The following is a 27,019-nucleotide window of genomic DNA, read 5'->3' on the forward strand; positions in this document are numbered from 1 at the left end:
AATTTCCGCTGAAATTCGGATGACTTTCCTCTGTAAATTCGGATGAATTTCCTCTGGAAATTCAGATGAATTTCCTCTGGAAATTCGGATGAATTTCCTCTGGAAATTCGGATGAATTTCCTCTGGAAATTCGGATGAATTTCCTCTGGAAATTCGGATGAATTTCCTCTGGAAATTCGGATGAATTTCCTCTGGAAATTCGGATGAATTTCCTCTGGAAATTCGGATGAATTTCCTCTGGAAATTCGGATGAATTTCCTCTGGAAATTCGGATGAATTTCCTCTGGAAATTCGGATGAATTTCCTCTGGAAATTCGGATGAATTTCCTCTGGAAATTCGGATGAATTTCCTCTGGAAATTCGGATGAATTTCCTCTGGAAATTCGGATGAATTTCCTCTGGAAATTCGGATGAATTTCCTCTGGAAATTCGGATGAATTTCCTCTGGAAATTCGGATGAATTTCCTCTGGAAATTTGGATGAATTTCCTCTGGAAATTTGGATGAATTTCCTCTGGAAATTTGGATGAATTTCCTCTGGAAATTCGGATGAATTTCCTCTGGAAATTCGGATGAATTTCCTCTGGAAATTCGGATGAATTTCCTCTGGAAATTCGGATGAATTTCCTCTGGAAATTCGGATGAATTTCCTCTGGAAATTCGGATGAATTTCCTCTGGAAATCGGATGAATTTCCTCTGGAAATCGGATGAATTTCCTCTGGAAATCGGATGAATTTCCTCTGGAAATCGGATGAATTTCCTCTGGAAATTCGGATGAATTTCCTCTGGAAATTCGGATGAATTTCCTCTGGAAATCGGATGAATTTCCTCTGGAAATCGGATGAATTTCCTCTGGAAATCGGATGAATTTCCTCTGGAAATCGGATGAATTTCCTCTGGAAATTCGGATGAATTTCCTCTGGAAATCGGATGAATTTCCTCTGGAAATCGGATGAATTTCCTCTGGAAATTCGGATGAATTTCCTCTGGAAATTCGGATGAATTTCCTCTGGAAATCGGATGAATTTCCTCTGGAAATTCGGATGAATTTCCTCTGGAAATTCGGATGAATTTCCTCTGGAAATCGGATGAATTTCCTCTGGAAATTCGGATGAATTTCCTCTGGAAATCGGATGAATTTCTCTGGAAATTCGGATGAATTTCCTCTGGAAATCGGATGAATTTCCTCTGGAAATCGGATGAATTTCCTCTGGAAATTCGGATGAATTTCCTCTGGAAATTCGGATGAATTTCCTCTGAAATTCGGATGAATTTCCTCTGGAAATCGGATGAATTTCCTCTGGAAATTCGGATGAATTTCCTCTGGAAATCGGATGAATTTCCTCTGGAAATTCGGATGAATTTCCTCTGGAAATTGGATGAATTTCCTCTGGAAATTCGGATGAATTTCCTCTGGAAATTCGGATGAATTTCCTCTGGAAATCGGATGAATTTCCTCTGGAAATTGGATGAATTTCCTCTGGAAATTGGATGAATTTCCTCTGGAAATTCGGATGAATTTCCTCTGGAAATTCGGATGAATTTCCTCTGGAAATTTGGATGAATTTCCTCTGGAAATTCGGATGAATTTCCTCTTGAAATTCGGATGAATTTCCTCTGGATCGGATGAATTTCCTCTGGAAATTCGGATGAATTTCCTCTGGAAATTCGGATGAATTTCCTCTGGAAATTCGGATGAATTTCCTCTGGAAATTCGGATGAATTTCCTCTGGAAATTCGGATGAATTTCCTCTGGAAATTCGGATGAATTTCCTCTGGAAATTCGGATGAATTTCCTCTGGATCGGATGAATTTCCTCTGGATCGGATGAATTTCCTCTGGAAATTCGGATGAATTTCCTCTGGAAATTCGGATGAATTTCCTCTGGAAATTCGGATGAATTCCCTCTGGAAATTCGGATGAATTTCCTCTGGAAATTCGGATGAATTTCCTCTGGAAATTCGGATGAATTTCCTCTGGAATGAAAGTCGAATGAATTTCCTCTGGAAATTCGAATGAATTTCCTTTGGTAATTCGAATGAATTTCCTTTGCTAATTCGAATGAATTTCGTTTGGTAATTCGAATGAATTTCATCTGGAAATTCGAATGAATTTCCTCTGGAAATGCGGATGAATTTCCTCTGGAAATTGGGATGATCTTCCTCTGGAATTTCGGATGAATTTAATCCGTAAATCCGGATGAATTTCGTTTGGAAATTTTGATGAATTTCCTCTGGAAATTCGGATGAATTTCCTCTGGAATTCGGATGAATTTCCTCTGGAAATTCGGATGAATTTCCTCTGGAAATTCGGATGAATTTCCTCTGGAAATTCGGATGAATTTCCTCTGGAAATTCGGATGAATTTCCTCTGGAAATCCGGATGAATTTCCTCTGGAAAGTCGGATGAATTTCCTCTGGAAATTCGGATGAATTTCCTCTGGAAATTCGGATGAATTTCCTCTGGAAATTCGGATGAATTTCCTCTGGAAATTCGGATGAATTTCCTCTGGAAATTCGGATGAATTTCCTCTGGAAATTCGGATGAATTTCCTCTGGAAATCCGGATGAATTTCCTCTGGAAATTCGGATGAATTTCATCTGGCAATCGGCATGAATTTCCTCTGGAAATCGGATGAATTTCCTCTGGAAATTCGGATGAATTTCCTCTGGAAATTCGGATGAATTTCCTCTGAAATTCGGATGAATTTCCTCTGGAAATTCGGATGAATTTCCTCTGAAATTCGGATGAATTTCCTCTGGAAATTGGATGAATTTCCTCTGGAAATTCGGATGAATTTCCTCTGGAATTCGGATGAATTTCCTCTGGAAATTCGGAATTCGGATGAATTTCCTCTGGAAATTCGGAATTCGGATGAATGTCCTCTGGGAATTCGGAATTCGGATGAATTTCCTCTGGAAATTGGGATGAATTTCCGCCGCGAATTCGGATGAATTTCCTCTGCGAGTTCGGATGAATTTCCTCTGGAAATTCGGATGAATTTCCTCTGGAAATTCGGATGAATTTCCTCTGGAAATTCGGATGAATTTCCTCTGGAAATTCGGATGAATTTCCTCTGGAAATTCGGATGAATTTCCTCTGGAAATTCGGATGAATTTCCTCTGCAAATTCGGATGAATTTCCTCTGCAAATTCGGATGAATTTCCTCTGCAAATTCGGATGAATTTCCTCTGCAAATTCGGATGAATTTCCTCTGCAAATTCGGATGAATTTCCTCTGGAAATTCGGATGAATTTCCTCTGGAAAATCGGATGAATTTCCTCTGGAAAATCGGATGAGTTTCCTCTGGAAAATCGGATGAATTTCCTCTGGAAATTCGGATGAATTTCCTCTGGAAATTCGGATGAATTTCCTCTGGAAATTCGGATGAGTTTCCTTCTAAAATTTAAATGAACTTCCTTCGAAAAAAAAAATCAGGAGAAAGCAAAAACAGCTTTTATCGCTTATTTACAAAAACATGCATATAAAAAAAAAATCGTTGTTAGTTTGTTCCGTTTCTAAATAAAAGTTTTGTTATTTTTTCCAAACTGATCTCGGATATGCGTTTTCCAACGCATTTTATTTTAACCTATTTCACTGTTACCGAAACGGGTGAGAAGCATCAAAATGTCGAATGACGAAATTATGCTGCAGTCAATTATTTTGTGCACCTCAAATCCTTTGCACGACAAATTGTTTGATTCACCCAAAGTTGTGTCAGACAAGGCGCGCTCAACATATTTCAAATGTCACCGAACAAGCTTCGTTCACTTTTTAGTGTCAAATCACCACGTAAATCTGCCTCCCAGCACCGACCACTGACTGAGACTTACAAAATCGAAAACAATCAACAAGAAGGACGAACAAACGAACGCTTTCGTAATCCCCACGCCTGCTGTGTGACAATGTCAAAGCTTCGCACTCGAAGCGGCCCACAACTGGCTTGCTACGTTGCTGCTGCCTGTCTCACCGAACGCCGAACCGGCGAAACTGCCAATCTGCCGGCATCCTCCTCCGCTGCTCAGCACGGGGGTTTAGTTAGTCCGTCAGTTTCAGCCGGTTAGTCAGTCAGTGTGGGGGCAGTTATTGCTTGCCGCTGACTCAACCGGCCGACCATTTGCTCGCACAAAGAGCGCCTTTTTTCCGGCGAGGCTTGTTTTCGTTCGATATTCGCTGATGTTCATTAGAGATAACATCGACTGTTACCCATTTTTCGTCTCGTCGTTAAAAGCGCACTGACTGCTGCTCGCCTCGCAGCATTTGATGGGCGAACGTTCTCGCTACGTCGCTTTCAGACGGGAGGATGTCCGAACTGTGTGTATGTGGCACATAGCACAATAATGGGGCATGGGTTGAGCCTACACGCCATCAGTTTGAGGCCCGCTGAACAATCCAATAGAGTGTACTTGTTTCTCGAATTTTAAGGATATGCGATGTGCTCTGCATGAAAGCATTTGAGATACTTAGCTGCAAAGAAATAATACAAATGAATAATATTTGCAAACGCAGATGCAACCAATAATCTAAAATCAAAACAGACTACAATACATGATAAATGTATTTCCAGATATGTATTGTATGTTATTTGTTTTATGAATCCGAACAAATAAATTAGACAACTTAAAGCCTCGGGCATTAACAACGATTTTCAGTTGGAAAACCGTACATCCTTCATTCTTTCAAACACTCCGAAAGTCTAGGAGAAATAAAAAGGGCAAAGAGAGCGTTCGATAGTGAACAAAATTGGCATACCGAACTTTGATCGTAGATACGAACTGAATCGTTGGTTGTTTTCTAAAGAAAAAGTAATTTCCGCTTGATTCTGTTTTGTTCTCTTTACTAAATTAATTTTCTTTTATTCTTCCATCAGGTAAGTCACATTCCAATTTAGGAATTATTTGCTTCAATAAATTCGACTTTTTGAATGCGTTTCTCTAATTTTAAACTATTTTCTGCCTTTTTATCTCTGTTCTGCGACAACTTTAATAAATATACATTTCTTTGTCTATCTAACGCCCTCTTCTGTTTCCGAGTTTTTTAATATAGCTACGAATACGTTTGCATCATATTATAATTGCACCCAAGTTTGAACTATATTGCATTCCTTTCTATGTTTTCGCTCCCGAAGGAGGATTTTATGAACAGATTCTTTCTTCCCAGGACGAAGTTTTCGTCGACATGAAAATTTATAAACTGCAAAAAAAAATGAAATCAAAACAAACTATTCTGGAACATTTTTCTTTCTTTTTTCTCTTTTCTTGGTCGTCATCCCGTGTGTCTTATTCTGCACGGTCGTGCGTTCCTTCGAACCTGAACCCGATCCCGATGCGCCGGCTGATGCTCTCCTTCAAACACACACACAATTGCAAACACTGAACTAAAACAAAACAACTTACAAAAATCACAACGAAAAAAAATCCATCCGCACCTCGCGCAGAAATGTCCTCGTCGTACCACTGGCATCTGCCCCCGGCGAGCAGTGGAAACGCAGTCGTCAAGATGCCCTGGAAGACGTCCACGATGACGGCAACGGCGGCGGCGACGACGACGACGGCGGGGATGGGCATCACGACGACGGTGCGACACCACGGTTCTAATGAGAACTTAGGTAAATATTTGAATTCAAATTTTCTAATTAAGTGAGAGAGGCGGCGGAACTGTATACGGCAGCAGACAGCAGAGCCCTGACAGATGGTGGCGTCCTCCCGGGAGGAGGAAGTTGGAAAAGCTTCCAAACTCCAGAAGCGGGGTCGACTGGAAAGAAAAAGCGTTTGAATGCGGTGGGTGTGGGCGGAGGCCAACTGCAGGGGAGAAGTTAGAGAAAAGTTGGTCTGTATGGGGACTGAATGGTCGTTTGTACTGTACGTTCGTGAAATATTGACAAGTATTGATGGAATGATCGATCCTATCGAAATTAAAAATAATAACCTCAAACGTGAAACGTTTAGCTCTTTTCAGTTTTTCAGAAAATTATTCAGAAAAATTTAGCAAAAAAAGCCCAACTCTACTCTACTAACAGCAGGAGTTTTTATGTGAGATGTTCATTTAAACCCAACATACCAGCTGAAACTGGAAAAGGGGAATTGCAAAGTGAAGAATGCAAATTATTTCGTGCGACCGTTTGCGACTTTTGCGACATCAGCGAGCGGATCGGGAATTGAATCCTTTGCGTCCCAAAGCTGATGAGAAACGTGGCTTAGTCGTGTTAGTGAGATGAAATGTTTTTTCTTTGTTTTAAATAGATGGATTAGGCAGAACAAAGAATGAAAAACTTTGCATGTGGCTTGTGCCTTCTTTTCTATTTAGATAAAGCTGTCTAAAGAAAAGCTTCTTTTGATCATATATTTCTGAACCAAAATGATGTGCTTCGATGGAGAACACTCAACGGCTATAGATGTTCATCAGATATCGTAGCCAATGCTTCTTAATTCAAAAACACTGCTTTGGGTTTCTGCTAAATAATGTGCGTGAAAGTTTTCGGAATGACCTCAGGAAATTCTTCCGAATTTCCACGGAAAATCTTTCTGATTCTCCACAAAATTAACTTCAGAATCGATACAGAACTTTTTTTCAATTTTATTATGAAACCACACTGAATTTTCAAAAGATATTTCACTGAAGCAATTGTGTGGTGTTAAGCAGGCTTATAAAAATGTCTTCTTGAGTAATTTTCGAATATTTTTGGTCTATCATTTGGCAAATTTATGGATGAGATGAAGGAAGAAACAAGAGCTGTAAAATGATCACAATTATGCGTAGTGGGACGCCCGTACTCAATAGATTCTTCCTCTGCTTTGGTGGGACACTTGCAAGAAAAATGTTTTTTTTATAGACCAGAATGATGAATTCATTTGGCCGGAAGGGTCAAATAACCGAATAAGTCTATATAGACGAAACAAACATCCAGTGAGCTATAACGCTCTTTGAAGGAGAATGGAAATTAATTACTAAATTATTTTTAATAGCTTTTCATAAGTATATCATATTGTCGTGTGACGTACAAACTTAGTTTTTATTTCTGCAGCACGATAAAAATCCGCAAAATTAAAAACTGATATTCCAGCAAAAATTACGTGTGTTAGCTGATTTTCAGCAATTTTTTGCTGATTTTCTGCAAATTTGAAAGAAAACTCGAAAAAAACATGTTTGCTGGGGCGAATCTCGGTAAAAGTTTGTGCTGAGATCCCGGTAAAAAAAAATAAGTGTGTACGGCTCGGTTGTTTCGTTAAGTAGCGAATAACTGTGCGATACGATTTCTTGGTGTACGACATTCACTCATAGGTATGGAGAATTGGCTTAAGAATGAAGCGGCTGAGCTGCAACTAGTTTATTTTCAGGGACAGATACAATATAGATAGCACGCGAACTTGCCTAAGTTGGCAATGATATGGAAATGCTAATATCATCTTCCAAACTTGGACGTACATGTTCATGATAGAATTAGAGGCGAAAGTATAGAATTGATAGTTCCAGTTTGGCAGTTTGAGAGCCCTGGCCCGTCATCCGCCCAAAGAACCGATATGGCGATGATGGCTGCTGGTAGAACGTTGCAATGCAGGAAACGGAAATATTGATTCAATTTGGGTCAGAGGGACCAAGGACTTTCATAGTGCCATGGTACGTGCGTCTCGGTTGACTCGGTGATCAGATGATATCTGTGTGATGGGATCTTGTCCTGGTCTATTTAATTTGATTCCTCTAGTAACTGTTCGATGAACATTTTATAATTCGGTCCGTGAACCTTTCAATGTTTTTTCTTAACTTGTTTTTGAAGTTTCTTTTTGAAAGATATGGCATTTGTTTCTTTTTTCAATTCAGCGGAAAGATCATTCAACAATGTCCTATTCGGCCAAATGTCCTATTCAGACAAATGGACTATTCGGCCAAATAACCTGTTCGGCCATATGACCTTCTCGGTCAAATGATCTATTCGGTCAAATGTCGTAGGCAGCCAAATGACCTATTCGGCCAAATGACTTTCTGACAGATGGGTTTCGGCCCAATGGCATACGGCGAATAAGTTTCGGCCAAATGACCCTTCCCCAAAGGACCATATTTGACGGATCGGCGTCAGGTTCCCACCGGTAGGCAGTGGATATTTTTGCATATTTCATGATTATTCTATCTTTTCTCCAAGCATACCGAAGAGAATCTCCAGGAATTCTGAAGGCAATCCACCAGAGATTCCAACGGGAATGTTTCAGGGATCCCAAATCTTGCCGGCATGTCGACGTAAATCTTCCAGAGATTCGAACGGGAATATTTCAAGAATTCCATCGGGAATATTGCAGAGATTCTGACAGCAATGTTCCAATAATCCAATGAGAATCTTCAAGAAATCCTCCATCCTTTAGGAATTCTGACGGATATACTCCAGGAAATCGAACACGAATGTTCCAGGGATTCCAGCGGGAATTTTCCAGAAAATCCGACGAAGATGTTTCATAGATTCCAATGAGAATCTTCTAGAGATTCGAATGGAATCTTCCAGGAATTCCAACGGGAATAATCCAGGATTTCCAACGGGATTATTCCAGAGATTCCGTCGGAAATCCTCCATAGATTCCAACGTGAATGTTTCAGGGATTTTGAATGCAATATTCCAGGGATATAGAACCAAATCTTTCAAGTATTCCAAAGCAATCTGTCGAGAGATGCCGAAGCAAATCGTCGAGAGGGACTTCGAATTAATCCTCCAATCAGGCTTGACAAAACTCCTCACACTTGCTGGAGTCAAATAAAAACATCATCAGCAAAATGCTTTCTTTGCATCCTCACAATTGTGAGGAAGCGTTGAAAAGCAGAAGTACAAAAAAACAGAGTGAGGAAAAATAAAAACACAAGTGAGTGAGGCGTCGGGCGAATAAGCATATGCGGTATTTGGAAAAATTTCGATTTAGGGCATTCGAAACGAAATTTGAGTATGGCGAAATCTGATTTTCTGATTTAGTTTCGTATCGTTAAATTTCAAAAATTTCGACGGAAAAATTATACTTTCAACGGAATTAAACGAAATTTCGAAATGAATTTTTAATAATTCCAATTTCCATATCATAAAAAAATTCGGCTACGCCGCTGAATAAATACATTAAAACTCTACTCAAAATTTTATACATATGAATTCTATCACTAAATCTCACTACGTAATACAATTTTGTATCTTCAACAGAAACGCTAAACTAAATCTCTACTTGAAAATTTCTTCGATGTTTTGTTAAAAGTGTTCAAAAAAGGTGTTCAAAAGTAAAAGTAAAAGTAAAGTGTTCAAAACGTAAGCATATCTGTTGAATTGAAAAATATTGTTCAGTGAAGGAAAAATTATTTGTAGATCTCATCGTTTTGATATGCTATATTTTTATTTAAGTTAACTGATTTGTGTATGAAATATGTAATGTATTCGATTGTTCGAATTGTGCTCTTCTAGTTGTGGAAACTCTTCGATAAGCGAAATAATCCTCACTGGTCTACTGAGTATTGTCCGTTTTCCGTTGTCCTTTGAAGTATTCAGTTTGAACAAATTGGAAATGTTTGAAAGCAATGGAATGGAGATGGTGACGTTCCAGAAGTTTTCCTGATTTAGTAAATTGTTAGATCTTTGCAGATTTAAGAATGCTCCAGATATGGGGCATTCTCTGATATCTCATTTATTTCGGATTCTGGAACTGATTCGTATTTTTCAGATTGAGATCATTGTCATGACCTAAACTTCTACCTTCAGATATTTTTGATTCCGAGTATCATGGAAATTTATAATTTGCTCACAATTTCTAGATCCTACAGATCCAGATTATTCAAATGCTTCAGAATCGTTTCGGTTTTTCGTCACAACCGTGCTGGCGCAGAGCGTTTTTCGTAGAGCAGTTTGAGCGCATTCCACGGATATTGTGACCACAGAATTTGTGAAAAGTGATGAAACGAAAAAAGGTTTTCATCTAGCAGTCACGATTTTCGTTTATCTTCCAAGGCTAACTCCATCAAAATAAGAGATGGATGAAAAATGCCCCTCACCTTGAAAAACTAACAATGTAAAAAAAATACTCGCTTAATATTACCAACAGACCTTAGTAAAAAATTAGAAAAAGTCGAGTTTTGTATTGCAATCAACAGCTTTCATACTGCTTAGATCTGTTGAAAAGACCATTTTGGAAAGTTTTACAGATTCAATCAATCTTCATGAACTTGGTCGAAAATTTACCCAAGATGTTAATTGAAATGGAGGGGAGGCACTTAGAATCTGTAATACTTTTCAAAATGGTGAACAGATCTAATCAATATGAAATCTGTTGATTGCAGTTAAAAAATTGACTTTTTAATCTTCACTGAGGTCTGTTGGAAATTTTAAGTGATGAATATTTTCAAGTTGTTTATCTGCCATCATACTTTTGAAAATGGTGAATAGATCCAAAATGATCTGATACTTACCTATGTACCTTTGTAAAATTAAGCTAGATTCTCCCTATGGTATTTGGGTGACAATTATGTAGATTGAAATCAGTAGTGATTCAGTTTCAATTCAAATTTTCGAGCCTCAGGTTTCCCCAGCAGTGTACAAAACATGTTTTTAAAATTTTCAAATTAATGATATAAGTATGTTGCTGCCAAGTAAAGCGCCGTAATTGCAAAGTGGATTGATCCTTAGTTAAAATAACGCATTCATGCACCAAAATATTTGAACTCGTGATTCATTCGTGGTTCAAATCTGCAGAAAAAAGAACTGAACGTTATGCCAGTTTTAGGTTTTTGACAGTTGACTGGTATAAAAAATTTATCCAGAACAGCTGCTGGGCAAATAAAGTTTTCAGATTCATTTTCAAAATGAGCATTGCTGATTTTGCTCTTAGACTGTTACATTTAATAAAAAATATGTCCTATTGATGCCGGGAAGGTCAAAGGGGAGGGGGTAATCTTCTATATAATAAAAATGAAATGGTCTGTGTTCGTATCCGCATAACTCGAAAATGGCTGGATGGATTTTATTCATTCCTTCAGCAAATACGTTCGTTATCGTTTCCGACGGGTTTATATAATACTTAAAATCAAAAAATTAAAAAATCACGGGTAAGATTGAGTAAATCGTGAAAAACTAAAATAAAGAAGCAATTCGTCGAGGGATTCCGAAGCAAATCGTCGAAGTATTCTGAAACAAACCGTCAAGGAATTTCGAAACAAATCTCAAACCTGCCAGCCTAACGAGTTGCCCGTTTTTAGTTGAAATTGCTTAAGCGCCACTCCCGGAGGAGACCATTAACCTGATCGAAGGTTGCCCGACCTAGTGAGACCCTTCAGGGGAGGGTAAGATTTTTCCCAAAGAGATTGGGCGGGAAACAAGTGGGCTGTTCAGGGAAAATTGGATGCCTTTAGACCGTGAGGTCTAGCAAATAGAGAAATTGGTGCGAACAGAGGTGATTTCCGCCGGCGACAAAGCAATATTCGCGATTGTTATCATCATTGGAAGACTTAAATCAATACACTCCGAACAAGCCACGTTCGAATGGAGAGAATCCTTGGTTGGAGTAAGGGCCAACCTCCCCAGAAAATAACCAAAAGAAACCAAAAAAACGACCGAAATGTGAAAGTACTCCTACTTCACCTTTTCAAATTTCTCCCATCCGTCCAGAAACTATCGAGCTACAGTGTACAAAAAAGCATTTATTGAATTCAGTTCATTTATATTGGATCTACTTGATCGACATCGTTAATCTTAACACTAGGCCTAGCTACAAATTCATCTCCCTCTATACTCTGTCTAACTGCTCGACTTCAATTGGCGGTGTGACTTAAACTGGTGCGGTGTTCACTCTATGGTGCGGCATTCACTCTTTCTGAACTATAAATAAGCCAACTACCTCGCTGACGCGTACGGAAGGAACGGTAGGGCTATCGGCTTGGCCACGCTAGCAGATTGGCTAAGGCTAGGGGCACTCATTCGCCATGCGCATGGAGAAAAATAATGAAACATGCATGTTTACTCACTTTGGTCGTTGCATACAAACTTGGAGGCGTCGGTGGTTCTCCACTACTGCTGCTTTGGCGCCACGCGTGTCACGCGCGGTCTCTCCCACGGACTCCGAAATGGTTCACGCATCGTTCATTGATGTCGCCGTTGTCGATGACGCCTCCGGCGCGAAATTGTGGACTGCTCGACGGGTACAGCCGTCGGTGGCGTCGAGCTACGGTGTGCCTCTCCCGATCCAAAGGTCGCCGGTTTGAATCCGGCCGGGGGAAAAACTTTTTACGCGACCGTGTCACGCTCTGCACGCCGTCACTCACGAGAAAGGATGAATAAACTTGATTACCGGTTCCTAACCGGTCCGGTTGTTGCCGCCCTGCCAAGGGTGCGGGAAAAAACGTGCGCTGCCCTCTCCGGTCCACGTGTACCACCGGGACGTCTTTCGTAGCAGGTAAACGGGGTCAAAAGCAGTCTCCAACTGTGTGGGTGGTGTGTCGGGCCTTGCAACTTGCCACAATCTGGTAAAGAAAAGAGGACCCACACCGATCTTGAACACCACACTTTGCACCAAGTTTAGTCTTCAGTCTTACCGCTTTATCCGCAAGTCTACACAACCACCTAACCGCCAGAATGTACTAATCACTTGATTACGGTTTGACTAACTAGTAGAGGGGAGATTAAGGGAAAAAATCCAAATAAGCAAACTTGGAGCACTTTCACACTTTCCTATGGTTCACCTTCAAGAACACACCACGACGCGACTTAGAAAATCCGGACTGCTCTTGCCTCTTCCGTAGACCAGAACGAAGTGAACGAGCTAAGTCCTTGGATCCTCAGATCAAAGCGCGAGATTCTATGATCGTCGCCGGAAATTACGCGAATCACGAAGTGATTTCGTGAAGGTCAAAAAAATCGCCTCTACCCACACTAACATCCATATTCGGCGTGTAAAGACTTCCCTTTTCCCGAGCTTCCAAGTGGAAACGATCAATATACTTGTCTCCCACCCGAATATTGTAAATGATTCCGGGGGTCAACGAATCCTGAAGCGATCCTGATAGGTCATTGGCCGGGCCTTGGCACATGGTCGCTGAGGTATGTTGCTTGAACGGCGGTTATTTTGCGCCATACATTTGAGTGGGAACTCATTCAGTTCAGTGAATTATTGAGTGTAGAAAATGAACATTATCGGTAAACACTCAAAGTGAGCTTTTGAATTCAAGGGGTAGTTCAACGGGGAAATTCATCATTACTGTGCTACTTTGTAGAATTCTATTTGAAATTCAAAACAGTATTCATGGTACTGTTACAAATCTACGAACGGTTCCGAAACAAATCTTGGAACGATTCTGGGGGAATCTTGAGGCAAATCAACGAGAGATCCTTAAGCAAATTCTCCATGGATCATGAAGGGTATCCCCCACAGATTGTTAACCTAAGTAGCACAAGCAACATTTTCCATAAAGCGCTTGTTTTCCATTCAGTTTCATTACAGGCATTGACAAAGCATCAAAAAGTTGCAAGAAGATGTCAAAAATGTACGAATTGCGATCAAATACATTTACATCGCGTTTGGCATATTTGGAAACAAGCAATCCAAGAATACAGCATTACATGTTGCATATAAAACAGAAACGTTAAGCTGCATATTATGGACTATGTAACATCAATGCGTTACATGCGAGTTACAGACAAGTTGAGAGAATCTTCATGTTTGGTTTTGCATCGCACAACGTTATGACTTCTCACGATCTATTCCGGTGATGGTGTAATCAAGTGACGGGAAAACCGAATACGAAACTTCAGAATCGTATGGTTTTTTGACGAGTTAACGAAGTGTTGAATGGTGCTGTGGTAGAATGAAGGACTATCAACGACAAGATCCTTAAATCGAATCCTGTTCTAAATTTATGTTTTTTTTTTTTGTTTCCGCAGTATTTTGCAACATTATTGCATTTTTATTGCAATCGAATGATGTTTCCATAGGATCCACCCCTTGCACTTTTTAGATTGCAAGAGAGTTATATTTTATGGCTCATTAAAAAAGATTGTTCTTTCTGGATAGTTGAAGCACAGTGAAATAGTCAGTAGCGAAACAAGTTGTGCTGCTTGGGAAAGGTGTCCCGAAAACGAAAGGAATACAGTGCGAAATCTTTTGGTTTCCAGATTGAATGCATCTTCCGAAATTCCAATGAGAACCATTCTAGGATACTGATGGGAATTATGGAGAATATCATGCTGTTAGGTAAGCAGAAGTCTGTCACATCACATCTGTCACATGTCTTCGAGCGCTGGTGAAGTATCACGATTGCTTTGATTGATATTTTGGTGGCTCAAGCTTACTTTGATGCTTTCAAATCAATTAGAAAATTACCTTTTCATAATCAACACTAAGTGTAATTTCTTTGAAATGAGAAACAACCTCACTTGTCTTCAACTCATTTCATTTTAATAGGGAAACATCTCACTTTTGTCTTCAAAACCTTTTCAGTAATTCATTAAGCTATACGATAAAAATGTATATCACTGCTAACTAACATTTCAAATCCTAGGGGGGAGGCAAATTTGTTTTTCTAAGGATGGCTTAGTCCCCAAGCCCCCTCCCCCTTATTTACGGCTAAGGGCGTTATTTCAAATCTCAAGCACAGATTGTCGCGGTTTTTTGGCTCTTTCAGCTACTGAATTTACAGCTGGTAACGTTCCAGGCTGGATTAGTGGATTAGTGGTGAAAAAAACGTGGGATGCTTGTGATGAAAGTAAAACACATTTCAAAAAATAAATCAATCCGATCCATCGTTTTCAGCTAATGTTTTGCCTTTCTCGTATACTAAGTATACGGTAAAGGCTATATGATCGCTCCAAAAACAAACTTTTTATAGAAGGCCCGGAGACCCATAGTGTTATATACCAATCGACTCAGTTCGACGAATCGAGGTGATGTCTGTGTGTGTGTGTGTGTGTGTGTGTGTGTGTGTGTGTGTGTGTGTGTGTGTGTGTGCGCAAAACTACTCAAAAAATGTCACTCATTTTTCGGGCACTTATCCTCAACCGATTTGCTCACAACAAGTTGCATTCGACGCAGAATCCTGTCCCATTGTTTCCTATTTGAAATTGGCCAGATCGGACTATGGGATCAGAAGTTATGGCCAAAATACAAATTCATACGAAAAAATCATGTAAAAAATGTCACTCATTTTTCGGGCACTTATCCTCAACCGATTTGCTCGCAACAAGTTGCATTCGACGCAGAATCCTGTCCCATTGTTTTCTATTTGATATTGGCCAGATCGGACTATGGGATCAGAAGTTATGGCTAAAATACAAATTCATACGAAAAAATCGCGTAAGAAATGTCACTCATTTTTCGGGCACTTATCTTCAACCGATTTGCTCGCAACAAGTTGCATTCGACGCAGAATCCTGTCCCATTGTTTCCTATTTGAAATTGGTCAGATCGGACTATGGGATCAGAAGTTATGGCCAAAATACAAATTCATTCGAAAAAATCGCGTAAAAAATGTCACTCATTTTTCGGGCACTTATCTTCAACAGATTGGCTCGCAACAAGTTGCATTAGACGCAGAATCCTGTCCTATTGTTTTCTATTTGAAATTGGTCAGATCGGACTATGGGATCAGAAGTTATGGCCAAAATACAAATTCATACGAAAAAATCGCGTAAAAAATGTCACTCATTTTGCGGGCACTTATCCTCAATCGATTTGCTCACAACAAGTTGCATTCGACGTAGAATCCTGTCCCGTTGTTTCCTATTGAAAATTGGCCATATCGGACTATGGGATCGAAAGTTATGGCCAAAATACAAATTCATACGAAAAAATCGCGTAAAAAATGTCACTCATTTTTCGGGCACTTTTCCTCAACCGATTTGCTCGCATTAAATTGCATTCGACGCAGAATGTCTCATATTTTCTTATTGAAAATTGGCCAGATCGAACTATGGGCTTAGATGTTATTACTATTTATATTACTATTTATTGTGAAAAAGAGTTCAAAAAAGTCTAGCTCTCTTTTTTAGCAATTGGACTTCATCTATTCCCCAAGCAACACAAATTCAACAAATCTGGTTGCAGTAACCATATTGTGACTGAATCCGGTCATATATAAGTTACTGTGATTGATGTGCAATATGTGTGCTTCTCAGGTCGCTCGCAACAGATTGCATTCGACGCAGAATCTTGTCTCATTGTTTCCTGTAGAAACTTGGCCGGATCGTACAATTGGGTCAAAAGTTATGGCGAAAATACTAATTTTAAAACTACAAAATAAAATGTCATTTTTTGCTCTTATGCTCATTCGATTTGTTTGCAACAAATTGCGTTTGGCGAGAATTTTTTTTTATGCATATAAACAAATATGAAAAATAAGACCAATCCACATATTGGTGTTATTTGAGATTTTTCCAAACCTTTTGAACGAACGAGAAAGGCACCATCACCGCTAGGTGGATTAATCTGGGTTTTGATTATGCGATGAGATAAGAAATGCTACTCCAAATTCGTCAAAATTTGCACGATTCTTCACGGTCCATGACAGAAACAGTTCATAAAACATTCTCCAATGACTGCAGATTGTCTTCCACCTTATCGACCCGATCCATCTTGCTTGCTAGACACTTCGCCATCTTGTGCCCGTCGGATCACTATCGAAAGGAAAAGCAAATGGAAAAACATATTTGGGATGAAAGGTCGAAAGAACAAAAGAACGAAGAGACAAACGGTCGACAGAACAAAATAGTCGAATGGACCGAGATTGGAGGTTTCATTCTATTAATCATATGCTGTACTTACTGTAGTATATACATATGGACCAGGTTGAATGAAAATTCCATTTGTTCAAAAATGATAACAAAGAACTCGAAAATAAATAAAAATAATGAAATAAAGAAAATATAGATAATAATCAATAAAACTGCTCATCTGCATACGAACCTAAAACTTTTGAGCTAAATTTGGTTCAACTGCATACGATTCTCAAACTGAAAATAAACAAACGGATAATAACATACGACGCCCACATCACTAACGTTACATGTTCTTGAAGTATAAAAGCGCATGCATAACAGTGAACTGGTCACTTTTTCGACGGACGCGGAACAAGGAGCTACCGCTCCGCTCTATTTAGTAGAGCGTGGAGCCGACGTGAGGACCAGCTCCGCTTCGATCCGGGTAAGCGGGTGGCACCGCCCTCGGCAATCGAAGCGTGGGAGCCGACGTGAGGACCAGCTCCGCTTCGATCCGGGTAAGCGGGTGGCACCGCCCTCGGCAATCGAAGCGTGGGAGCCGACGTGTGGACCAGCTCCGCTTCGATCCGGGTAAGCGGGTGGCACCGCCCTCGGCAATCGAAGCGTGGGAGCCAACGCAAGGATCAGCTCCGCTTCGATCCGGGTAAGCGGGTGGCACCGCCCCCGGCAATCGAAGCGTGGGAGCCAACTCGAGGATCAGCTCCGCATCGAGTAAAATTGAAGCGTAGGAGCCGCGCCGACGTTTCGACGCGAGAAGCGTATAATGGGCAGATTACGACACTTACGAGTTATAACTATCTCAAGTAACAACTTCCATGCTTCTTGGATTTATTCAATTCTTTTAGCAGATTTATGAAAGTAATCTCTCTAGCTAGTTTCTCAGTTTTATTGGTGATCTTGAGGCTATCAATAAACCTCTCGTAAGTCTGCTGAAAAAACAGCAAACGTCAAATTCCTGTTGAGCTATTCCTTAGAACTTACTCAACTAGTTGACTTCATTAAATGAAACAATAATAAGAGTCCGTGCACAAATTATTATCGCAAATTCTGGCAATTCCAGATCCCTCCCTCTTTTACAGCGTTACGTAATTTGTGAACGGTTTCTAATAATAAAACTTTATTTATTATATTCGTTTGTATTTATTTCATAACTAATTCAACTCTTCTTCAACAACTTGCAACATATTTTCATATAATTTCTTCAAATTTGTCATCAATATCCTACAAGTAGGTAATAAATAAATAGGTAATTTACATTGCATATGATGATTATTATTGTCTTCATTTAAGAGGCTTTCAGCCCTTGTCTGGCTCACCTCTGGTAGCAAAAGGTAGTAGCATTACATGTCATTGTTATGCTAGTTATTTTCGTTGCAGGGTCTGTTGGGGTTCCGGTGGATGTTTAGTTTGTGTTCCATTTTGCAAAAGGGGATCCTGCTTCATAGCCGGGTCGATTTGATTTCAAGGGGATTCAGATTGTGTTCGGTAATTTCTGGGGAGTTGTCCAGTTTCAATGCAGGGGTCTTCATTCGTTGGGTTGTCGTGTTTAGTGTAAAGGTGGACGTCTTTTCAGTAGTTTATAAAGTTCCTCTCGTCCAACGGGTTGAAGAATGGACCGATCAAAGTTAATCAATAAAAATGCTTAATGAAACTACAAAAAAGCGCGGTTGCTGCTAGCAAAAGTGCTCAGTGCGTGTGAAAAATCGCTCCAACATTTCGAGCGCGAGTGGTGCTCGCACAAATGCTCAGTGCGTGTGAAAATTCGTTAAAATATTTTGATCGTGAGTAGTGCTTGCAAAAGTGCTCAGTGCGTATCCAAATAGCTAAAACATTTTGAGCACGAATAATGCTTGCAAAAGTGATCAGCTCGTAATGTATTCGCTAAATCATTTTGAGCGTGGTTGCTGCTCGCAAAAGGGCTCAGTGCGTGTGAAAAATCGCTAAAATATTTTTAACGCTAGTGGTGCTTGCAAAAGTGCTCAGTGCGTATCCAAATCGCTAGAACATTTTGAGCGCGAATGGTGCTTGCAAAAGTGCCCAGTTCGTAGTGAAATCGCTCAAACATTTTGAGCGCGAGTGCTAGATGCATATTCAAAATTGCTGAAATATTTTGAGCACGAGTGCTGCTTACAAAAGTGCTCAGTGGGTATTAAATAGCTGAAATATTTTGAGCGCGAGAAGTGCTCTGTAAGTATTAGAATCTTTTACCGATTCTTACCTTATTTTACCGAATTATCAACTTCAAACAAACCCCTGGAAAATATGTTCTTCGTTGTACCAAGTTTCTGAGACTAGTGACGATGGATACGAGCACAGTCAACAGGTGGAAGACACCTTGTTGACAAGCAATTCTGTGGATAATGACACGAAGAAAAGAAATACACGGAAATGAAAGTTTACTAAAAATTTAGTTGTTCTCACTCACTTAGCAGTAGGTAGTTTGGCTTAAGCTACGGGACACGTGAGCGTGAGGGAACTCTTTCGCCGATGACCAGCAACCAGAGACATTCACCCCCTTTATGATATCTCACGACGTTAAAACGGGGCGAAGACGAATGCAAAGATGCCTGTAAAAAAACTCGAATGGTCAGCTGCTGACCGACCCAGCTGACCACCGAGCACTCCGAACAGCTTTTCCAAGTGCCAGCTAAGTCACTACTCCTCGGCATGGTCTGCCTAGGATCCGATCCATGTACCAATACTGAATCTCCATCACTGCTAGAGATTCAGAAGGTCATTCAAAGCATGAATTCTAACGAAGCCCCTGGAGTTGAACGCATATCAGCCAAATGCTCATAGCTGACCCTAGGATAGCCGCTCAACTACTGCCTCGTTTGATTCGTAATATCTGTGACACCGCAACTTTCCCTGTCGACTGGATGCAGAGTATCTTAGTAAAGATGCCAAAAAAGGTGACCGAACTGTACGCATTAACTGGCGAAGCATTAAGTTGCTGTATATCGTTCTCAAAGTTCAGTGCAAAATTATCCTACCCAAGATGTAGAAGAAGATCGATGCCACTCTCCGGCGGCAGCAGGCCCGACTACATGCCGGAAGATTCTGTGTGATCATATAATCACACATTCCAAGAGACCTTGGTTCGTTACAATTTTGATAACAATCATGAGAAATGAAAAAAAGAGTCTATCACAGTTTAGAGGGAAATTATAAAATTTTCTCATCTGTGAGTATTTTCAACTTAAATTTTGAATTAATTTATATGTTTGGCATTGCCGATATCTCTCTTATCGATCTTACATCTCCCATGAGTCGCCATACCCAACCAACGAGGCATAATTTGAATTGAGCGTCAGTAGGCCATGACTTACAACACGTTTGCAAAGCAACCAGTTTTCCCCTGATTAGTTACGGACGACACGTAAGTACTATTTTGTCCCCGACGAATACCAAACGTATTCGGCTGTTCCTTTTCCGATGAAAAGGAACCACACAGACTCGATCGCTTGAATCCATGGGTGCCTGCTGGCTGGTGACGCCAGAGGGTCGTTAAGACACTAGCCGAGTCCGATACGATGAGGATTGGCAGGGTGCTGCGTATGGCCATGACCCTGAAGATGACGGAAACAACCGTGCAACGGTCCGACAGCCTATGGGATTCGTCGATGGATGTGTTTCTTGAAGCTTTCCTGGGCTTCGGTTGAGTTCGGGTTTCTTTTCAGGAGTCCTTTTTACCTTGAGGTTTACTTTGGGAGGTGTGGTTTGCCAGTTTCTCGGGCCAAAACGATGGGGGCCGACAATCTTGGGGATGTGTTTTCCACAAAGGTTGTGGAAGACTTTATTCGCGTTGTCGTTAAGGTGTTCGGGGGTTTGGCTTGCTTTCGTGCATTCGGAGTAACCAATGTCTTTCGGAAAGGGCGGCGGTGGCTAGGAACCGGAAAAAAACACACCGGCCTTGGCGCAGGCTATATCCGCCGGGCTCGATGGGAGTAGGGCGATTAGGTTGTCGACGTTGAGACTAAACAGCTCGATACCATAAAGGAGTCGGCTACTGATGACTGCATTTGCAACTCGGAGTCGCGTTGGGCGTTCGCTTCTGGATTTTATTTTCGATATGCATTTGATGATGTTGGTTCTGGATGCAGAATCACCTTTTCGAGGGACTTCGGTTTCTTCCTTCTTTGATCTTGATGTTTGGTTTCCTACCAAGAAGGTTCGGTCTGATAGGATATTCTCGAGAAACTGTAGCATATTACCAGTGATCCCCCACGACTTCAGTTTTTTTAGTACATTGGGTGTCCATGTAGGGTTGTACGCATTCGAGAAGTCTAGAGCAGCCATTTCAATGTGATGCCTTTTTCTTCGTGCGTCGTTCAATATTTGACCAAGCGCGACAAAGTAGTTGTCCAGGTGGTCACCGTTTTCCAGGAATTCAATAAGCCTACGATTGGTCATTTTCTCCATTAGTTTGGAGATGATGCTGGTGAGAGCAATGGGCCTGTACTTATCGACGTCGTTGGGTGAGCCGTGACCTTTCGGGATGGGTACGACGAAGCTGGACTTCCATTCTGTCGGGAGCGTTCCTCTTCCCAATCTTTATTGATGGTATTGAGGAGGGTAACTATTCCGCCGGTAGGCAGGTGCGTAAGCAAGGGGTAGCCCAGGTCGTCGGGGCCGGCTGAGTTACCTTTGCCCCAGGAACGATGCCTGTCTTTCAGAAACTTCTGCTAGGGCGTCCGCTATGACGGTCGGTTTTTTGAGGGAGATACCTATTGCTTTGCGCTTTCCTTGGAAACAGTTAACACGGCGCCAGAGCTCGGCGAAGATTGGTCGCTGTAGATTCCATCCAGAAAGTTTGCCCAGCTCTTCTCCTTTTCTTATCGGATCGTGTGCCGGCACTAATTGCGAGCAATTTGGTAGTCAGTGCGGAGTTTTTAGAGGTCGGTGTGCCCTGATTGTAGACGGTCTTTAATCTTTTAAGCGCCTGAAGGGCTTTACGCCTACGCTTGACGGCTTTCTTGGCGGTATCATTCCACCAATGCATCGCTTTCCGACTTGGGGTTAGCTTTCGGTATGATATGATTTCCATCCGAAAACCAGAGGAGCTTTCCGAAAATGGCGCACGACGCAAACGACACATCAATCGCTTCGTCCGTGGGGCTCCAGTTGAGGAATTGCCACTCTCATGGAAGTCTCTTGGGGCGCGATCACGCTTGGGGATTTTCGTTTGTGTAACGACCATTTCTTCCCTGTCGCTGAAAATGTCGAAGTGATTTCGGATGCGTCTTGTCGTTGCTTTGGATAATGGCGCGCAGCTTATCAATAACTTTGTCCTTAACTTCGAGATTCGCTTGTAGGTTGCCTATGGTTTCCGTCAGCTCCAACATTTTTCGGATCAGATCCTCGATCGTGTCGTTTTGCTTTATGGCCTCCATACGGTTGACAATACCCGAGGCTTGTTTGGTCTAGCACGCTTGCAAATCCTTGACCATTTTCCGCAAATCTTCGGCCTTCTGGTCCTTGCTTTGACTGTGATACGGGTGAGTCTGTCGGGGGTCAGTAGCAATCCCGATCAGTCCCTTATGCCTCCCAGAAAAACTGTAGAGTATGTTTCTCCAAGTTATCTTTTTCCAGCCAATGAAGAATATTATATGAAAAATAGAACAGAAGGATTGAGTCTCGGTCGTTTTGCATACCTCTTATGAAATACTAATGATCTTGAGGTAGAAGCCGGAACGCAACTTTTGTAAAGAAATTAAAAAGTCTTTCTGTTTAGATAAATTTGACGGAGTAAAAAATTGTTCTATGTTCGAGCAACATTTTATAAGGATGGAGTTTTGCAAAAAATTAGATCTCGAAGCTGTCTCAGTCTGAGACGATTATTATTGTTCTGTAAAAAAAAATAGAAAGGCTATGTACGAGACACCAAAATAATTACAAATTCTCATTAGAATGTCTCCAAAATTTTAACAGATCCTACAGAAAATTCTTCTTTATTTCCGTTGGATATTTTCCGGATAATTTTCTACCAGAAAAAAATAATGTCCAAAAACGTAAATGTGGTGCTACATGAAATGGTTCCTTTATGAAATACAATCTGTAAAACACTGTCAAAACAGATATAAATCACTTTGTGTTCTGGATAAAAAAAAACACTGCAGCCACTTCCCATCATTCTCCAGTAATTGCCCATCTATTTTAAATATGAAAGCAAACAATATTCCGAACACACTCTACACTTCTGTTATGCTCCGGACTCCGATAAAGTGAATTTCAATTAAGCTCCTTTGCGGGGTAATGGGATATGCACTGCCAAGAAGCAAATACCACGAAAAATAAATATTAAACATTGCTACTGCAGCCTGCTCGGTCCCAGGGAAGAAACGAAGTCTACGACCAAGATTATTGCAGACGTTCCATCGGGCAGAAGACACACACACGTACACGGGTTGCATGCTCCAGCTCCGTTCCGGCGAAGCAAAAGTACAGGCTGTAAAGATTTTAATATTTATCATTACCACATATCTTTTAGCTCAACTCCCAACCCGTCCACTAGTCCTGCTCCCATAAGAAAACAGGAACCCGGGAGGAAGAAGAAGACTTTATAATAGTCATATCTTCCTGTGCCGAGACCGAGAGTTCCCGTAATACCATGTGCCATGCTTTCGGGATATTATATTGCCACCACAAGGCACACAACATACCTACTGCCGTGCCCAACCTGAACCGAAACAGAAAAAAAAAGAAACACGCCTGTTTGCCAATGTTCAACACCTGTTCCATATGGCGGCGGCATTCCACCCACTCTCTGCAGCAATCCGTGAGACCTCCAGATTTTCTGCACATGATGCGGAGTACACTGGGCCTAGATGCAGATTTCATTGAGCGAAACCTCTTCTACACGGGAATGCTAATGTGTGGAATACAGATCCAGTTGAACTTCCTCTTAACTGGATTGTGTTTTATCTTTTCGAGGTACCTTCATTTTTACTTGAGAAATTTTCCCGTCGTTCAAAGAAATCGTTTTCGTCCAACGAATCCAGATTTCCACTCCGGTGCGCGTTCGGAAGCGAAAAAGGAAAACCTCAAGAAGCACTATCTCCTAGTTAATGGCTGTCTTGTTTTTATTTCAGCAATAACGAAAATGTACAATGTCTTTAAATATGAAAAGGTCGGAGCTCTGTTATTGTTCTCACCCTCCCCCTCCTTCATCTTCCACCCACATCCGCGTTCCCTAAGGGAATTTAGATACGAGGACAAGGCGGCCAGCGAACCAAATTGCCACAGGATCTTTAGGAGCGCAATCTTTTCTGCACTTCTTTCCATTCTCGTTTTATTCCTTTCTTCCGTTGCATTGAATCCCATCCGGCAATGGCCAGCCGAACTCGTAACACGGTTCGTGCTGAGTTCCCATTTCAGGTCCCAAAAGTCAACCCGGTGCTGCTTTCGGCAATAGCAGCCACCACCAGGCAGGGAGGCGCTTTTCCTTCTCCGAGCAATTTAATTTTCGCCCAAAGTTTCACTGAAATTATTTATACGAAAATTTATGATTTTCCTTTCCTAATTACGTGTGTATGTGAATGTGCGCGACGGAAGGCACCACTACGATGATGGTGACGATGTGGGCGGTTCTGTAAGTCGCGGTGCGACAACGAGAGGCAAACTTGTGGATCGCGCGCAAGCAAAGGGTTCGTAAAAAGAAGTTGAAAGTTGCTGCCAAAACTATTTCAGCTCAGCTCGCTGAGAAAAACTGCACGTTGGAGGAAGTTGAACCCCACTGACGGCGCTGGTGCAATGCCGAGAGAAGTGAGGGGCCGGGCTAAGTAAGTTCGAGTCAAAAGGAAACAAGAAGTGCTGATGTTAAGAGAATAGCGGAAAGCTTTCGTCTTGTCAACCGCTTGAATTGGGAAGGTACCACCGGATGGTGCGATTTTGCTCTGAAACGAGAAAAAAAACTGAAACACATGAGAATGTTCATCACTGAAAAATCTGGATTGAACAAAAAATCATCTAAGATCCCGAAAAAATTCAGCCATAGATCAAAATAATTATGTTGGAATTTTTCGAGGAAACAAATTTATCGGCCTATTGATAAATGTGTTTCCTCGAAAAATTCAGACATTATTATCAAATTTGTCACTTGGAAACGAACGATTAGGCCGAAATCATTCTGGCTGAAAGTGATTTGACCGAAAATGCCATTTAAATACAATGAACACACGGCCACGGAGGCCGTGAGGATTCCTAGCCGGAATCCAAGAGGAATCCCAACCGGAATCCCAATAGGAATTCAAAAGGATTCCCAATCGGAATCCGAAAGGATTCCCAACCGGAATCCGGAAGGATTCCCAACCGGAATCCGGAAGGATTCCCAACCGGAATCCGGAAGGATTCCCAACCGGAATCCGGAAGGATTCCCAACCGGAATCCGGAAGGATTCCCAACCGGAATCCGGAAGGATTCCCAACCGGAATCCGGAAGGATTCCCAACCGGAATCCGGAAGGATTCCTCCGGAAGGATTCCCAACCGGAATCGGAAGGATTCCCAACCGGAATCGGAAGGATTCCCAACCGGACTCCGGAGGGATCCCCACCCGGACCCCGGAAGGATTCCCACCCGAAACCCGGAAGGATTCCCAACCGGAATCCGGAAGGATTCCCAACCGGAATCCGGAAGGATTCCCAACCGGAATCCGGAAGGATTCCCAACCGGAATCCGGAAGGATTCCCAACCGGAATCCGGAAGGATTCCCAACCGGAATCCGGAAGGATTCCCAACCGAAATCCGGAAGGATTCCCAACCGGAATCCGGAAGGATTCCCAACCGAATCCGGAAGGATTCCCAACCGGAATCCGGAAGGATTCCCAACCGAATCCGGAAGGATTCCCAACCGGAATCCGGAAGGATTCCCAACCGGAATCGGAAGGATTCCCAACCGGAATCCGGAAGGATTCCCAACCGGAATCCGGAAGGAATCCCAACCCGAATCCGCAAGGATCTCCACTCCGAATACGGAAGGACTCCCAGCCGGAATCCGGAATGTTTCCCAACTGGAACCCGGAAGGATTCCAAACACGAATCCGGAAGGATTCCCAACCGAATCCGGAAGGATTCCCAACCGGAATCCGGAAGGATTCCCAACCGGAATCCGGAAGGATTCCCAACCGAATCCGGAAGGATTCCCAACCGGAATCCGGAAGGATTCCAACCGGAATCCGGAAGGATTCCCAACCGGAATCGGAAGGATTCCCAACCGGAATCCGGAAGGATTCCCAACCGGAATCGGAAGGATTCCCAACCGAATCCGGAAGGATTCCCAACCGGAATCCGGAAGGATTCCCAACCGGAATCCGGAAGGATTCCCAACCGGAATCCGGAAGGATTCCCAACCGGAATCCGGAAGGATTCCCAACCGGAATCCGGAAGGATTCCCAACCGGAATCCGGAAGGATTACCTCCCAGCCGCCAACCGGAAGGATTCCCAACCGGAATCGGAAGGATTCCCAACCGGAATCGGAAGGATTCCCAACCGGAATCCGGAAGGATTCCCAACCGGAATCCGCAGGAATTCCCAACCGGAATCCGCAGGATTCCCAACCGGAATCCGGAAGGATTCCCAACCGGAATCGGAAGGATTCCCAACCGGAATCCGGAAGGATTCCCAACCGGAATCCGGGAGGATTCCCAACCGGAATCCGGAAGGATTCCCAACCGGAATCGGAAGGATTCCCGGCGGAATCGGAAGGATTCCCAACCGGAATCCGGAAGGATTCCCAACCGGAATCCGGAAGGATTCCCAACCGGAATCCGGAAGGATTCCCAACCGGAATCGGAAGGATTCCCAACCGGAATCCGGAAGGATTCCCAACCGAACTGGAAGGATTCCCAACCGGAAGGATTCCCAACCGAATCCGGAAGGATTCCCAACCGGAATCTGGAAGGATTCCCAACCGGAATCCGGAAGGATTCCCAACCGAATCCGGAAGGATTCCCAACCGGAATCCGGAAGGATTCCCAACCGGAATCCGGAAGGATTCCCAACCGGAATCGGAAGGATTCCCAACCGGAATCCGGAAGGATTCCCAACCGGAATCCGGAAGGATTCCCAACCGGAATCCGGAAGGATTCCCAACCGGAATCCGGAAGGATTCCCAACCGAATCCGGAAGGATTCCCAACCGGAATCCGGAAGGATTCCCAACCGGAATACGGAAGGATTCCCAACCGGAATCCGGAAGGATTCCCAACCGGAATCGGAAGGATTCCCAACCGGAATCCGGAAGGATTCCCAACCGGAATCGGAAGGATTCCCAACCGGAATCCGGAAGGATTCCCAACCGGAATCCG

The 27,019-nt window shown here is 42.2% G+C and overlaps 1 protein-coding gene across 2 annotated transcripts in view; it reads left to right on the forward strand.

The window, feature by feature from the left end:
- LOC134222164 (cytotoxic granule associated RNA binding protein TIA1) overlaps positions 1-27,019 on the forward strand; it is a 900,771-nt gene that overhangs the window by 60,481 nt on the left and 813,271 nt on the right. Inside the window, exon 2 of one of the 2 annotated variants that reach the window (XM_062701311.1) lies at positions 5,438-5,608. The exons of the other annotated variant lie outside the window; for it this stretch is intronic. Within the exon in view, the coding sequence (XP_062557295.1) occupies positions 5,438-5,608 (171 nt within the window). The remainder of the gene's footprint in view (positions 1-5,437; positions 5,609-27,019) is intronic. 2 annotated transcript variants of the gene reach the window in all.

This window comes from Armigeres subalbatus, chromosome 1 (assembly GCF_024139115.2).
Source record: "Armigeres subalbatus isolate Guangzhou_Male chromosome 1, GZ_Asu_2, whole genome shotgun sequence".
Lineage (NCBI taxonomy): Eukaryota > Metazoa > Arthropoda > Insecta > Diptera > Culicidae > Armigeres > Armigeres subalbatus.